Source organism: Trichechus manatus, unplaced genomic scaffold, assembly GCF_000243295.1.
Source record: "Trichechus manatus latirostris isolate Lorelei unplaced genomic scaffold, TriManLat1.0 scaffold00028, whole genome shotgun sequence".
Classification (NCBI taxonomy): Eukaryota; Metazoa; Chordata; class Mammalia; order Sirenia; family Trichechidae; genus Trichechus; species Trichechus manatus.
Window position 1 is genome coordinate 20,362,442 of NW_004443964.1, and position 17,472 is coordinate 20,379,913.

Consider the following 17,472-nt stretch of genomic DNA (forward strand, 5'->3'; position numbering starts at 1 on the left):
CACACCACACCACACCCACACCCACACCACACCCACACCCACACCACACCACACCCACACCACACCAACACCACACCAACACCACACCACACCCACACACCACACCAATACCCACACCACACCAACACCCACACCACACCAACACCACACCAACACCCACACATGCACAGCCACATCACCCCCACACCAACACCATACTCTTCATTTTCATTCTTACTGCATAGGGTTGCTATGAGTTGAAATTGACTGGATGGCAATGGGTTTATATTTTATCTGGAGGTAGAAACTGTTGTCCAGTATTTACTCCAGGAAAGATGTAACAAGGAACTGAATTAGGATGGTGTCAGTGAGAATAGAAAGGAGGGACACATTTTTTTCATGCACACACACAATAAACATTTACTAAGCACCAGTGAAGTGTCAGACCCAGAAAACATAATACTGAGGAAGACAATCCCTAACTTAAGGAGCATGCAATGTATTGGGGAGGAACTTGCTGTCTAGATTGTCAATGTGAATTGTTTTTTGTTTTACTTTTTTTTTCCCAATCTTTGCAGGTGACTTTTGAGCATAGAAAAGACATGCATAGCTAACGAGTTAAAAAAATTAGAATTGAACATATTAAAATTACATAATGTAAAACCTAGCTTTTGAACACAAAAGAAAATTAAGCTTTAAAAAAATCCACTTACATCTCTTTTTCTATTTTAAATCTAGTAAAATTTAACAATTTCTTAAAAGAGGACTTTTACAACTTAAATTTCTTTAAATGTTTTGAACTATATTTACACATTTAAAATATTTTATTTTTTCTGTGAAGTACTTAAGTTATTTGTCTAACAAAAAGTAAATCTTTAATTACATTTATTTAATAATAAATTAAATTGAAATTAAAATATGGTGAATTTTAAGTTATCTTTACTATCACAACATTAGTTTCAAGGCTATTAAAATTATCTTTTACCTTTCAGTTTAAGAGCTTATCAAAATTAATTACTCAATTTCATGTTTTAAATTGGACTGGAAGGCTAGTCTATTAGTCTAGTATGGTAAAATTTTTCAATTGTTATAAATACTTTAAAAACAGTATACACAGGTTATTCTTAAACTTAATATGAAAAATATTAACACTGTAAGTTTGATTTACTTTATTTCTATACCTAATGCTAAATCTTACAGTTAAAAGATATCCACTAAGGAAATACTACACCACCCTGAGCAAAATGGAAGGGGAGGGTACAGTCTTGGTGCATGGAGAGACAGGGCTGGCACACAGGACTTCATTTCTACTCCTGACAGCAGTGGGGCACACTGAGCAATACTTGTAGTCTCTAGAATAGGAACCCTTCTCATTTAAGGGGACTAGTCTCAATTCTTTGAGCTCTTACATTCAGCATATATGTGAATTAATTGTTCTGTCTGATTTGAAATTGCTACATCCTTGCCAAGATATAACAGCTTCCTTCACTACTTGTTTTAATCTGCTGCCTTAAGACAATACACTGTTATCATTTGTCTAGTTCTAAGGATATATCCATCTCACCTTTCATACCCAACTGTAATTCTTTTGTAACCTGTTTTACCTTTATGGTCTGATTTGAGTTGACAGGATTCTGTCCATCCAGCGTTGTTCCCACCTACAGGGCCACAACTCGTACAGATAATAAAATGACATCAATTTTATTCTACATATCCCTCATTGCTGCATCTAGGTCTTGAATCACAACATTAAAGTCATACTCCTGACACATATATGAAAGACCAGTGTGGTAAACTTGATGGAATTTGTCAGTTGATTAATGATCAGCTGTTCCTCAGCTTGCCCAGGTGTGATACATGCAGCTCTCGGTATTGAAAACAGCATTATCCTGCTCTTCACTCAGCCATGACCCAGTTGTGTGGTCTTGGGCAAGTCATTTAACTGCTTTGGGCCTCAATTTCCTCATTTTTAAATTGCCAGGACCCTTTCAGTTCTAAAATTTTATTCTATTAAATTCTGATTTACTGTAGTCTGAAATATTGGTGTTTTACTGTGCTTTGTTTAGGCATAGTTCAAGAATTAACTAAATTTCATTTTCTTGGAAACTGTCATAATTATGGAGAACAGCAGGATAATAAATGGTTTTGCTTCCTTCCAGATCTTTGATGATGCATACAAATCTCAGCTCAGTTGTGTGGTTGTGGATGACATTGAGAGACTGCTCGGTGAGTCATAACTTTTGCCATTGTACTGTCTTTGCCACATTACAGCTGATGCACTCCATGGGATTTTCAGTGGCTGTGATCTTTTGGAAGAGATCATCAGGGCTTTTTTCCAAGGCACCTTGGTGGATTTAAACTGCGAACATTTTGGTCAGTAGCCAAGCACTTACCATTTGTGCTACTCAGGGACTCCTATCTCATAAGTTATAAGAGAAAAATAACAGGTATTTGTAGACTTCAGGGCAATAGAAATACCTTTCTTTGGTGGGAAATATAACATTATCTCTCCATCTGAAATCAACGGTGGTATTCATGTTAAATATGCCTTTATGACCATAGCTCCAGTATAAACTGCTTTCCTGTAATGGCATGTGTCTCATTTATTTTGTATTTCCCACAGAATGCCCTGCCCACAATAAATGATTAGTGATATTTTGTTGATGATATTTGCCATTTAGTACCTCTAGCTGCTACAGCTCAGAAGTTCCCCTTTTGGACTTTGGCAGAACTAATGAAAGAAGTGTTTAGGATTGGAGTGAAATCCACAATTAGTTATATCACTTAGGGCAGAAGTTTTAAGCTCTGTGCACCTCAGTTTCTTCTCTTATAAAACAGACTAAAATCCTTCCTTACTTATCCCACAGAGTAATGGTGAAGACAAAAATGGGATAACAAATGTTGAGAACATTCTGAAAGTTAAAACGTACTCTATAGTAATTTAAAAATATATATTTATTAAGCATTTCCTATGTTTAACTGCAAGGAGCCCTGGTGATGCAGTGGTTAAGCGCTCGGCTGCCAACCTAAAGATCAGTGGTTTGAACCCACCATATGCTCTGCAGGAGAAAGATGTGGTAGTCAGCTTCCATAAAGATTACACCCTTGGAAACCCTGTGGGACAGTTCTACTCTGTTCTGTAGGATCATTATAAGTTGGAATTGACTTGATGGCAAAGGAGGTTTAACTACACTTTTAGAGGATGCAAAGATGGATAAGACTTAGTCTCTGCACTCAGTTAACTCATAAGGAGTAAACTACAAATAAATGGCAGAAAATTATTATTACTCTTACATTTTATTTCAGTGTAAAAATTAGATTAATTTGGAATAAATTTGTTATAGCAATGACCCAAGATGCTGTAGTAAGTTCCATTGAAATAGAAACCCACCTGGTGACTTAGTAAATGTCTGAAAATACTATCCAACACGTGATTTTAATCCCGTCCTCCTTAAGCTGTTCATGGTGATATAGTAATGATTTCAAGTTAGTTATTCTTAGTGCATTGTTCCCATGATTTTCAGACTGTTTTATGTCTTTTGTTAAAGCTACCTGTTGATTTTTCTAAGTTTTGGCAATGTTTATTATAAATTGATAGCTTTATTTAGTGACCTGGGTTTTTGGTCTGTTTTTTCTGATACATCTCAACCCAGTTTATAGGATTATTTCTTACAATGTTTGTAGGCACATAATCATCGCTGTGTGTAAATTCCTTTATCTAAGCACAATTGAGATGTGTGGTCATAGCAACACTACTATGTTAGGAATGCGTGCCCTCTGAGTATATTTGTATGAATAGTTATTATCTGTGCTTGTTTATTAGTTCACTCAACAAGCATTTGCTGAGCCCTTACTGCTGTGCTAGAGTTATTAGGGTCACAAAGAAATAAATGAAATGCTGCCTGTCCATTGTAAAATATATTGAAAAAAATTAATTTAAAGATAAATATGCCATGTATTCTGGATATTCAGAAAAGGAAAGGATCACTTCTAACTTTGGAGGGCTGATGCTTGCAGGTAGCTGTAAGCACAAGGCAAGGGTGCACATGCAATATGCAGAGAAAGCTAAGGAGGTAGCCTTTGTGCTGAATCTTGAAAGACTGGTAGAAGTTTAACAGGTAGAAAGTTTTCTTACTAATGTTCTTGACCATTCAAGGGCCAATCTTAGTGCCTGTACCATCGTTTCGGTTACACTGAGATACTTTATTTACATTATCGTATCATTTTCACCCCACCCATTTTCTAGCATCATGGTTTGTTGCCTGTGTACTGTATTGCTATCGTTTGTAGTAATTTCTTAGAAATGGACCTATTTTTGTTTTTTTTCCTAAAAAGAAAACGGTTTCTGAAAACTAAAGATGGCTTCTTAAACTCATTATGGATACTTAGGAGATTTTTCAAAAATTTTACAGATAAGGTTCTTGTATCTCAAACATTTGAATTGTTGGAGATATTTTTTCTTATTATAGACAGTTGCATGACTGTTGTTTAGTACTGTATTTACTCTTGATACAGAAAATTCTGAATGCTTAGAATATGTGCATTTGTATATCAAATTCCTAAACACAACAATGTTCTTTTCCAGATTATGTTCCTATTGGCCCTCGATTTTCTAATCTGGTGTTACAGGCTCTTCTTGTGTTACTGAAAAAGGCGCCTCCTCAGGTAAAAATAATGATGATGATGATGATGAAGATGTTTTCACAGAGTTTTTCAGTAAATTGCATGTAATAGTACATGCTCTCTAAATAAGCAGGTTATCATAAACATATAAAATTCTGTTGTTGAAAGGTCACCTGGTCTTGCCTCCTGTCTTAAGGTAGATGATTTTCTTAACAACCAGAGAGGTTTTCCATTTCTTTTCTGAAGATCTCAAAAAGCCTGCAGTTTCTATTAGTATTATATTTGTTTTGTAAGTTCCCCACCATATTGCACATCCCTAATGCCTTCCATCTCTCATGAGAGAGTATGATATTAATGTAGAAGCAACTAAATACATGTTCCCATTTATTTCATTTATCATTCCATAGTGTTTTCCTAAGAATTTGCATTTGGGGAAATTTAAGTTTTACTTCCTATAGGGAGATTTATTTTCAGTTTTTACAGATGAGCTTGAATTATTTCTCTTGTGTCATGTAGAGCTTTTGAAGAATGAGTTTATAGTTAGGATTTTGGTTCATGTAGTTGCATATTTTACTGATGTGGCTATTAAGGACTGGTGATTTTGATAGCTTAACAAAGTTAAAACCAACCTATGAGGGTTGGTTAAGTATATTAATTATGTAGAGGCTGCCAGAGCATGTTTGGCTATGACACAAGACACAAATTCTCTTGATTAACTCTGTGTGCTATAACCTTGAAGAAATGTCAATCAAAAGCTGATACAATGGGTTAAGCGCTAACTTGAAAAAGATCTTAATGTCTGCATAGAAATCTCATATTTGAAGTTAGAGGTATAAACTAAACTGTTCAGAAAATATTTAGTGTTAAGCTAGAGAATCTAATTTCTAATTTCACAGTTAAAATTATATGTGAATGTGTTTTAGAGCTGAAGGTAAAGGATTCTAGGTTATTTTTTCTGTATTTTTAGAATAGTGGAAAGAAACATAACCTACAACAGCCTTGAAATTTTACTATATATTTGCACTGTGGAAGAATTTGTTAATCATTCTTCTGTCATTCCCCAAAATTGGAGTTTTAGCTTATACCAGGGGTGAAGTTAGAGAAGTGCGTATACTTTTCCCTTCACTGATTCCCTCAATATTTTTATAAGTATGTAAATAGATATATTTAAAGTTATTGGAATGTAAATACTTTCTCCCCACTGTCTATACATATCACAAGAAAAAAATCTGTTTTTATAAAATTAGTGTTTTAAAAATTATTAGTATGGGAGAGTTTTTCCAAATATTTAAATTTGTTTCTTATAATCAGTTTTTTAGCTAGAAAGAATTTATGCAAAAAGTCATTTTGGGAGAGGAGGAATAAATTTTCAGTGGAATTTTTTATATTGCTTGCCCTTTTCACTGCTGAATACTATACACATTGATTTAAACAGAGAGAAATCCCCTGGTTAAGAGTTATTTGTTATTTGTAATCTGTAGACACTAATAGAAATAAACAGAACATATTAACAAACGAACTACAACATGTTCATTAAAGACAATAAGAATGACTTTCTACAAAAATTATCATAAGACTCCAGGGAAGGAGCATTATCTTAGGCTTTAAAATCTCACAGCATCTTGCACAGAAGTTTATACATAGGTATTTGATGAATAACTTATTCAATAAAATATATTTTTTTAATGTCCTGTCATTTTGGTGGAGCTAAGTGTCTTAGTATTGTTCAAGTTTATATTTTTGGACAGGGTATGATTTGAGAAAAAACAAAAACCAAGTAATGTTCATACATTGACCATCAGAGAAATGCAAATCAAAACCATAGTGAGCTACCACTTCACACCCACTCTGATGGCTAGAATCAAAAAGAAACAATCATAAGTGTTGGTGAGGATGTGGAGAAATGGGGGACTCTCATACACTGCTGGTGGGAGTGTAAAATGGTACATCCACTTTGGAAAACAGTCTGGCAGTTCCTCAAAAGGTTAAACATAGAGTTACCCTATGAAACAGCAGTTCCACTCCTAAGTATATACCCAAAAGAAATGAAAACATATGTCCATACAAAAGCTTGTACACAAATGTTCATGGCAGCATTATTCATAATAGCCAAAAAGTGAAAACAACCCAAATGATTATCAACTGATAAATGGATAAATAAAATGTGGTGTATCCATACAATGAAATATTATTAGCCATAAAAAGGAACGAAGTGTTGTTATGTATGCTACAATATGGACAAAACTTGAAAACATTATAAGTAAAAGAAGCTGGTCACAAAAGACCACATATTGTATGATTCCAGTTATATGAAACATACAGAATAGGGAAATCCATAGAGACAGAAAGTAGATTATTGGTTGCTAGGGCCTAGGGGAAGATGGGAAGGGTAGGTGGTGATGCTAATAGAGTCAGGGTTTCTTTTTGGTGATGAAAATGTTCTAAAATTGATGGTAGTGATGATTGTACATATCTATGGATATGCTGAAAACCACTGAATTGTGCACTTTAAATGGGTGAATTGTGCACTTTAAATGGGTAAATTGTGTGGTATGTGAATTATATCTAAATTTAAAAACAAAACAAAACACACTGTCGTCAAGTGAATTCCAACTCATAGTAACCCTATAGGGTTTCCAAGGCTTTAAATCTCTATGGAAGCAGACTGCCACATGTTTCTCCCATGGAGCCGCTGGTGGTTTTGAACCGCCGACCTTTTGGTTAGCAGTCAATCGCTTTAACCACTGCACCACCAGGGCTCCTTATATCTCAGTAAAGTGGTTAGAAAAATAAATAAAAGTAAGTGGTTTCAGAAGCTACTTAAATAATGAAAGGAAAAGTATATAGCGAGCTAGAAATAATATCCAATGTACATGCACAACTTGGGAGAAATCTCAGAAACTGGAGTTAGGTCATTAAAAAGGGATGTGAATGAATTCCTCTACGGACTGAAGAGGAAGAATATAGGAATATATAAAAAGTGAAAGATAGATCTGGTTGCCTTAGTGATCGGAAATGGCAGGAAATCTCTTCAGGGACTATTAGCCAGTCCCTAATTTGGTGGCTCTGACCTGAACTGCTAGGTGACCTGCTATATATGTGAATCAGTGACGGGTGAACTTAATGTTTGTAATATTTCTAGTTGGGTATATTTCACAGAATAAAAATATGCCTCCTCTGTACCACCTTGCTTTTTAAATTAGTTTGTATACTCTCAGGAAAATAAGGAGAAATTTTCAGACTGATCCAGTATCAAGAATATTTGTCATTGTAAGGTAGAAGCATTCCCATCAAATAGATACTAAAAGTGTATGAGTATGTTGCTGTATTCCCCTGTAGCAACAGAGGAAGAAGGAGAGTGATATGGAATGTGTGGCTAATTGCCTCCATGAACAACAGCCTCCTTTGCCATGAGACCAGAAGAACTGGATGGTGTCCGGCTGTCATTACTGAACATTTTGACCAAAGATTCCTTAGAAGAATCCTTATCAAAAGGGGGGAAATGCTGAACAGGATTTCAAATTCTCATAGATTCTAGACTTTCTAGAGCCACAGAGGGTGGATGAGCCCCTGAAACTGTTGCCCTGAGATCATCTTTAAACCTTAAGCCAGAAATATTCCCCTGAAGTCATCTTAAAACCAAACAGTAGTTTAGCTTAACTAGTAAAAAAGATCTGCCTTGAGCCTTATGCTCTTTTAAGCACTATCTACATGGGATCAAATTGAGAACAGCAACTCAAAAGATTAGATAGGAACCTTAGAAGCAGTGAGTTTATGTTAATGGGGCAGGAACAACTCAGGAAAGGAGGGTGAGAATGGTTGCATAACACGAAGAATGTAATAATCAGTGTCTCTGACCTGTACATCTGGAAACTGTTGAATTGGTATGTTTTGCTGTGTATATTCTCAACAACAACAAAATAAATAAAATTTAGGAGAAAAAGTATGAATCTCAATGTTGCAAGATGTATAGAGTGGTAGAAAACTATTATTTATCACTGGCAAGAAAGCAGAAAAGTGTAGGTATTTTCCTTTAAAAAGAAGAATTGCATATGTATACAATACAGTAATCATATCAGTCACAGAATCCTTAATTTTGCGTTTGTTGTAATTCCAGCTTTCACCCAGGAAAATAGTGTCTGCATGTGTGCACATGCTCAAATAAAAGAATCCCTTCAGGGGCACTATGTTGTTATGTATCAGTATATTCTCCTTTCTACTTCTCCCCCTCCCCCGTAGCCCTCTCCCTGTTGTAAACTGGCTTATTAAAACTGGTTCACAAGCCCTCCTTTTTTCCCTTTGTGATTGCCTCGGTCTTGGATTTTTCAGCGTAGGACTAAAAATGCAAGTCAGATTTCAGTTACTAGGATAATTTTCTTTGAATTTTAAATATTTCAAAGCAAATACATAGATTTTTAATGAACCTACTGTTCAGTGGCTTTGCTTTAAATTTAGCTGGAGAGTTAATTTCATGATTGATTTATTAGCCCTTTGAGAGGCTAAAAAGTGGTATCAGTAGTTCATGAAGACTGAAAAACATCATCACATTTTGTTTAGCATCTTTTTAAAACCAATTAAAAGCTTTTCTAAAATGGATTGAGCAGGAGAAAATAAACCATGTTCCCTAGGTCTTTATTTCAATCAAGTTTCCCTGTGTTCTGCAGGAGAAGAGATCGAGGGGGGATAGAAATATTGAAAAGGGCTGTCCCAGCAGGGAGCCAAGCCGGAGAAAAGGGCTTCTCTGAGAACGCTGCAGCCGCAGCTCAGAAAGCTCCCAGCCTGCTTCATCTACATGCAGAGTCACACAAGGCATGGGGGTCCTCACCATCACCACAGAGGTTTCACATGTGCTTCCCTGCTGATTCCTGTGAAAAGCTAACAATTGGCTTGGAGGGTAAAAGACCATTGCAGTTCACCCTTCCCGAGCTAGACGTACAATTTGTCCAGTGTTAGGAAATGTCCGGCTTAGCAGTGAGAGGCTTGAAGACACCCCTCCTTCCAGTGAGATTCCTAAAGCTGCCTCTTTTACTTGATGACATTGGGGCTCTTTTCAAGTATTGCAGATTTATGAAAGTTGAGGGAAATGTGCATTTTTTAAGAGCAGGAGGATGAAAGCCTTTGTCTTAGTGTCAGGGAAGGAGCAGTAGGAAAGCAGAAAGGCCAGGTGAGTCTCCCGCAGCCTGCTGCGCAGGCAGCTTTCTTCTCCTCCTAGACCTCTTCTGCCACCAACTTTATCTTTTTGGGAGACGAAATAAAGTGCCTGAAAAGGAACTCCAGGCTGTAAAATGACATGAGTTCCCAGTTTCCTCAACAAGTAAGAGTGGTTAAACCCGTTAACCTGACTCTTTAATGCTCAGTTTACTGGACGCTTTCAGGAATCAAATTGGAGGGCCTCATCTGTATGTAACAGACTAGCCTTATTATTTATGGAGAACCTTTCCTTTTTTCAGTTCTGTGCCTCTCAGCCTTTTTCATATCATGGCACATAGAAAATAACATCTGCTGATACACTTGGGTAAATAGATGAGACCACTCACAACTGGCAAGGGGTCCAGCCACCCCAAGTGCCACCCAGCCTTTCCAAGGGCTGAGGGGAATTCATACCTTAGCCAACGTATAACTCATTTGCAGCACACCAGTTGGAAAACTCTGGAAACTGTAAACTTTTACAAAAGAAGACTATTACTCCAAATTCATGGCAGTGTTACTGGAAGTAGAACACTCACACCTAAAAGTGGTTAGAGTTTTAGCTAAATTCTAAAGTTGTTGGGGGAAAAAAAAAATAACTCTTCCTCCCTGCTCTGGCACCTAGGAATATTACCTAATAAGAAAGAAATAGGATTTAAGCTGAGAAGTATGAACCAGTAAGAAATGTTAGCATACTCATGATGGGAACTCAGGCAGACATATTTGTTTCTCCATGGGTTATGTTTTAACATCTTAACATTACCAGTCTCCAAACAAGATTGCTTTTTATGCAGTTCTTACACGTTATCTTAGTATCGTCATGTTTCAGATATGTTATTAGGAAGTCTTGCTAATGTTAAGCAACTCTTCAGACTTTGGGTTGGTTTAGTGAAATAAGCAGATAATAGAAGAGACTCCAAATTGTGTAGGCCTGAACGTGAGTATCTCTCCATCTATCTGTTCAAAATTAACTCTGGCTAATGACTACAGTAGGACTCAATAAGATATATAACCACCTTAGGAAAGAGGTTTAGTCATTTTGCCAGACACATTAATTGTAATCACTGATGTGGTGACTTTTGCATTGGACTTCATTTCTTTATTTAAAAAAAGCCATGTGATGCTTGGCAATTTAGTGACCCAACTTTCCCATTATTAAGTCAGTGACATCATGAGATGGCTATTACATTTTTATAAAGTTGTCTATAGGTATACTGTAAATATACTCTACAGGTATAGTGTAGTCGATTTTCTTGGAAAGTTCTATATAAATTGTGTGTATATATATATATATATATATATATATATATAGAAAATACATATATATGTAGAATAATTTCAAAAAGTCAAAAAATGGTGAAAGAAATTTGGTGAATCCTTTTATAAAATATTGTTACAAATATGTTATCTGCTGAATAAAACCACATTTTCAAAATAGAGGGGTTTTTTGATACTTCTTCTTGTTAGTGTCCATCAAATCGATTCTAATTCATGTGACTCCATGTGCAGAGTAGAACTGCTCCATAGGATTTTCGAGGTGGTGACCTTTCGGAAGTAGATTGTCAGCACACATCTGTAATAAGTATTAATGAAAACAAAATTAAATAAATTTTAATCATCACAAAAATGCTAATATTCAGAAACTAAATACTTTGTCACTGCCAGAATGTCTTCTTGTAGCCCCATCGCCTTAAATATATTTTTAAAATTTATGACCACATGACATCAGCGTTAGAAAGGTGTTGATTATAGTGTCGTAGTATTCTGTGGTGCCATGGAACTAGTTGTGAGCACCCTTTCAGCAGAACACACAGTTTGTATTGGATTTGAGATCAGAAAACCTTGGCTTAAGTCTTAGCTCAGACATCTTCTGATTTGAACCAGTCCCTTAATTTCTTCATCTGTAAAATGGAGATAATTCCTCCAGCCTTATCTAACCCAGTGAGTTATTTTGAGCGTCAACTAAAATAATTTATAATGAAGCCCTTTGTAAACCTGTTGTGTATTACACACATAAGGTATTAATGCCTTATTGTGAGAAGCAGGAAGTTATCAAAAAGTAGGAGTGTGCCTTGTCCACAGAGAATGCCATTTGTAAGGAATCCATTTGTGGAGTGTGTCATGGATTGAGTTGTGTCCCTCAAAAATATGTGTCAATTTGGCTAGGCCATGATTCCCAGTATCGTATGGTTGTCCTCCATTTTGTGATTTGATGTAATTTTCTTATGTGTTATAAATCCTAATCTCTGCCTGTGGTTAATGAGGCAAGATCAGGTTATGTTAAAGAGGATTAGGGTGGGATGCAACACCCTTACTTAAGTCACATCCCTGATCAAATATAAAGGGAATTTCCATGGAGTGTGGCCTGCATCACCTTTTATCTTAGAAGAGATAAAAGGAGAGAGAAGCCAGCAGAGAGATAGGGACCTCCTACCACTAAGAAAGGAAAGCTGAGAGCAGAGCGTGTCCTTTGGACCCGGGGTCCCTGTGCTGAGAAGCTCCTAGACCAGGTGAAGATTGATGACAAGGACCTTCCCCCAGAGCTGACAGAGAGAAAGCCTTCCCCAGGAGCTGGCACCCTGAATTCGGACTTCTACCCTCCTAATCTGTGAGAGAATAAACTTCTGTTTGTTAAAGCCATCCACTTGTGGTATTTCTGTTATAGCAGCACTAGATAAGTAAGACAAGTCTTATCCTGAGATCTTCATAAAGTGAGTGCATGCCTGACCAGCATGATTTAAATATTCCTATTGCCTGGGGTCAGAGGATTGAAATCTGAGATTCTGTTTCTTCCTATTTTGTTTCTGTTTCAAAGTTCTTAGAAGTTCTAGTATTTTATTAAGACTGTTGTATGGAACTGGAAATGTATTTTCTGGTTTAACCTTTTTTGCTTGTAAGATAGGAAAACTAAGGAATAGCAAGCTTTCATGGAAAGTGAGTTCAGGGTTCCAACTTGGAATTCCCAGAGCACAACTTCCCTCTTTAGTAATCCTGGAAAAAGAAATAGAACACCTTGCTTCACCATCTCTCATTCCCTGGAATTTAGAAGCTTCTTTAGTCTTAAGACAAATTCTTTGGGCTAGGGATAGGGAATTCTTGTTGTAAAAGGAAGAATGGAGTAGAGACAGGAATTTCAGAGCTCAACAGGGTGAGGAGAAGAGGGAGAGCCAGGGCTTCAGGCCATGGTGAGATCCCTGAAGACACCTTCCAGTTGTACTTGTCCTCTGCCTCAAGGGACTGACCACCTACTTCCTTTTTCCTGTAGCCACCTGTTGCTTGTGACTAAAGTCCCCCTTTTCTCCTAACTCATGGTGGCGCGTAATGGTGTTTCATAGCTTCTCTCCTACCTTCCTGTCTCTGAAACAAGTACACTCAACACAGACCTTTGGAGATTTCCTAGGGGGTTGTACAAATGGCATTACAGCTATTAGGTAAGAAGAGCCAACAAGGGGAACCTTATAAAGAGTCCAGAACAATTCAACAATATTTCTGATATTTATTGGAATGTAGATGAAGCCAGGCCTGGATCTTTTTTAGTTTGTAATCAGGAGCCCTGGTGGCACAATGGTTAAGCACCCAGCTGCTAACCAAAAGGTCAGTGGTTCGAACCCACCAGCCACTCTGTGGGAGAAAGATGTGGCAGTCTGCTTCCGTAAAGATTTACAGCCTTGGAAGCCCTATGGGTAGTTCTGCTCTGTTCTATAGGGTCACTATGAGTCAGAATCAGCTCGACGGCAGTGGATTTGGTTTGTTTGTGTTTTGGTTTTTTTGTGTGTGTGTGTCTGTGGTCTGTAATCACATCTTCATCTTGACAATCCTACTTACCCCTCACATTAGGGAGTAGAAAAGGTGCTTTTCACCAGGAAGGCTCCAGACTACAATCTGCCTGGCCCCACCTTTTTAGGTTTTTTAAAAACCTATTTGGGCTATGTATATGATAATATTTGTTTGATGGACAGTTTTAAGATGGTGGGTCTTAACTATACATAAAACTCACATTGGCAGTGTATATAAAAGCACAGGAGTTAGAATCAGAGGTCTTGAATTTGAATCCAGTCACTTAACTTCGGAGCCTCAATTTTCTCATTTGTAAAATGGGAACAACAGTAACATTTGAGTTGTGAGAATTAAATAAGATACATGTGTATCATAGTTCTTTGTAAACTGCAGAGCACAACTCAAATACTAATTTATTATTCATTTCAAAGAAAACTCTCTCTTCCCTCACGCAAAAGTAACCGATCAAAGGGAGGCCCCAGGGGTAAGGCATTGGTGGTTCAGTGGTAAAATTCTTGCCTCCTATGCAGGAGACCCTGGTTTGATTCCCGGCCAATGTACCTCACAGCCATTGCCTGTCTTTTTGTGTGCTGCTGTGATGTTAAACTGGTTTCAGTGGAGGCTTCCAGAGTAAGACAGACTAGGAAGAAAGATCTGTCGATCTGCTTCCAAAAATCAGCCAGTGGAAACCCTGTGGATCACAACAATCTGATCCCCAACTGATGATGGGAATGGTACGGGATCAGGCAGCATTTCATTTTGTTGTGCGTGGGGTAGCCATGAGTCAGTCGGGGGCCCACCCAACAGGCAGCTAACAACAACAGGCCCCAGGTGGCTGCTGCTGAAGACACCAGCCCTAGAAGTATCAGGCGGAAAGAGCAAAGCAGCCTCCTTTCCCCCTAGCTGCCAGCCATCTTGCTCCTGCAGACCGTGTCTTGGCCAGGGAAGTAAGGGGCCAGCTTCAGGCAATAAGGGGAAGGAAGAGAGGAAGAAATACCAGGTGGCAGCTGTGAAATGGACAGCTCTGTGGCCACCCAAGCTAATGTTCCTTTGATGTAGATAAACTGAGCCCAAGTCAGAAACTGCCTGCATCACTGTCCAGTCACCTTTTACTTAATACTCTGTTATTCTCATAGCATGATCTCAGTCATAAAGAAAAAGACCAGGAGGAGATGTGCCAGAATTGTTAATTGCAATTGCGTTTATATCAATGAATTCCAAACTTTTAAAACACATATACCTACCAATAAAAAACATTTGGGCTCTTCCCCCCAATATTTCCATGCATATATTATTCTATAAGATGATATTCATTTTTTAACATATTAAAAAAATTTTTTTAAGAGAGAAGTTAAAAAATGAAATTCTCCTATTTCTCCATTTTAAAGACAACTCTTGGTAGTATTGTATTTGATTTTTTTTTCTGCTGTATTGTTTCCTGTATTTTACAGATTTTCTACAATAAGCATGTATTCCTTTGATAATCAGGGAAAAAAACAACATGTATACAGTTATTTTCATTTTCAGTTTAGCAGCATAATTGTCAAAGTTCTTTCATTTCACTTCTTTGCAATTAATTTGCTGTTTGACCACCAGAGTTAGATGATTCTACCTTTGTAGCTAAGCTTGTCTATGTGTAATGCATTTTTTAACCTTGTTTTTTGTTTTAAAACTAATTTAAGGTCAGTGGCCCTGAGCACAACAGTGTGGCAGTGCCTCAGGATTCTCAGGTTGTTCTTGGAAACCCACATGGCATTCAGCTCAGTGCTGTGCTCCCAGTCTGAACTTAGGACAACTGAATGCCAACGTGACTGAGGTTGACCAAGATAAAACAAAAAACTGTTGCCATTGAGTTGATTCTGACTCATAGTGACCCTATTGGACAGAACTGCCCTGTAGGATTTCCAAGGAGTGGCTGGTGGATTCGAATTGTCAGCCTTTTGGTTAGCAGCCTGAGCTCTTAACCACTGTGCCACCAGGGTCAACTAAAATTAACCAAGATAGATGGTGAAAATTCTTTCAAGAGTCATATAAAGGAGATGGGAAGTTTCTTTTCCATCCAAAAATATTTCTTTGACATGCAAGTTTGAAGTATTATTTTAAGGAACATAAACTTTTATTAGGACCTACTGTTAATAAACATTTATTGTGCACTATAGAAATACAAAGATAAATAAGACATTGCACCTGCCCTCAAAGAGTTTAGAATCCAGGACCACCTGTTCAGTTGTGCAGTTTGTGCACGGCACAGAAGCACCCAGTCAGGGTGGCAAGTGGGAGTTAAAATCCAGCCTACATCCAGCTCACTAAGCTGTGCACCCTAGTATGGAGTTGAATCTGCCCCTACTTATAAGGTTGCCAGATTTAGCAAATAAAAATACAGTACACCTAGTTAAATTTGAATTTCAGATAAACATTAAATAATTTTTAGTATAAGTATGTCCCATGCAGTGTTTGACCCATACTCAGGGTCTTTGGAGAGAGCAAGAGTGGCTACATTCACCCAGAGGGCTACTTCTTTCTAATACATCCACCCAGGGGGTGTTTTTTCCTAAATCATACAGAGACTGCCAGTGTCCCTGGTACAATCTAGTGAGAGAGAAAGATGAGTAAACAGATGCATATAGTTAAATTTTTGCAAGTTAGGGGGTTCCAGTGGAACATAGAGGAGCGTGGTCTGTTTTACCTGAGAAAATCTGCAAACGTTTCACAAATAGTCGTTCTGGATCTCGGTCTTGAAAGATGAGTAAAAGGGAGATTTAGGGCCATCATGCCGCGCTAAGGAATTCCCGTTCTGCAGCAATGGGCAGAGACAGTGAAGGATGTGCTTATGGCAGAGTTAGCAAATTTTTATTATTTACATACTACCTGATATTTGAGAATTTGAGAATATGTTTTGTGTACAGTTACTGAACTTAGGCTTCCTATGGCATATTGAGTTTCACTGGAGGGAAGAATAGGAATTCATAAGAAATCAAAGCCTTCGTTTTCCCAAATGACTGAAGCTTCACCTCTTTAAATACCAATTGTTGTTATACTTTAGTCTTTTTTAAGAGGAAAATTGCCTGCATGTGTCTTTGGTGTCTGAAGCAAAGTGAAATAAACGCTATGTTAATAAGTAAGGATCATCATTACAAATCATAATCACATGGACCAGTAGTAATACCATGAGTGAGAGTGGTCAGGAACTTTGGAATGTTCGGGACTCTACCCTGAACATTCTGGTAGTCATGTAAGTAGATGCAGTGTGCCCTGTTTTCTGAGGGGTTTGTACCTTCTTTTTCTCTTTTTTTTTTTTTTTTAATGGTTTTGCTATCAGCTGTTACTTGTAGAATCCAGCTGAGTTGTAGCAGTCTGCCTGCCTCTGGCCATTCCCCCCTTCTCATTTGTGGCTTCTGGTCTGCTGTGAACTAAGAAAGGCAACCACTAGGACCCTTATGAGTTGTTGGTAAAATCAGAATAACTAAGCCGTGATGCCAGCTGGGGGAGCTTTCCTGAGAGCAGGGCCACATTATGACTTTCGTGGGTCCCCTCCTCCATAAACAAAAATTAAAAATTATGTTTACAGCTGTGTCGGTATAAAGACAAATATATTGCTGTTATACTGTACAGCCACATGGTTCTTTACACCACAGCCAACGCTTTGCTTGTGTCACCTTTTCCATAAGGCCTACTCAATCCCCCTCACATCCCCATTTAAACACAATCCCTGCTCACACCTCCTCAGCTCACCCCCCACACACGTACAAACTCTGACATGCTTCATCTCCCTTCTCCTGCCCTTTCCGTGCACTACTATATGGATCACTTTCAAGCATAATATAGACTTTACTTGTGTATTGATTTATTGTTGGCCTTCCTTCATGAGTGCAGGACTCTTGTCTGTTTGGTTTTATTGATGAATCT

At 37.7% G+C, this 17,472-nt stretch overlaps 1 protein-coding gene and 1 non-coding gene across 3 annotated transcripts in view; both read left to right on the plus strand.

The window, feature by feature from the left end:
- The window catches only part of NSF (N-ethylmaleimide sensitive factor, vesicle fusing ATPase), a 170,171-nt gene that overhangs the window by 135,864 nt on the left and 16,835 nt on the right, over window positions 1-17,472 (plus strand). For both annotated transcript variants that reach the window (XM_004374265.1, XM_023729398.1), the window contains exons 16-17: window positions 2,139-2,205; window positions 4,565-4,644. In XM_004374265.1, coding sequence (XP_004374322.1) covers window positions 2,139-2,205; window positions 4,565-4,644 — 147 coding nt within the window. The remainder of the gene's footprint in view (window positions 1-2,138; window positions 2,206-4,564; window positions 4,645-17,472) is intronic.
- TRNAR-CCU (transfer RNA arginine (anticodon CCU)) lies at window positions 14,056-14,126 on the plus strand. Its single transcript has one exon. It is a non-coding gene; the product is annotated as a tRNA-Arg (tRNA).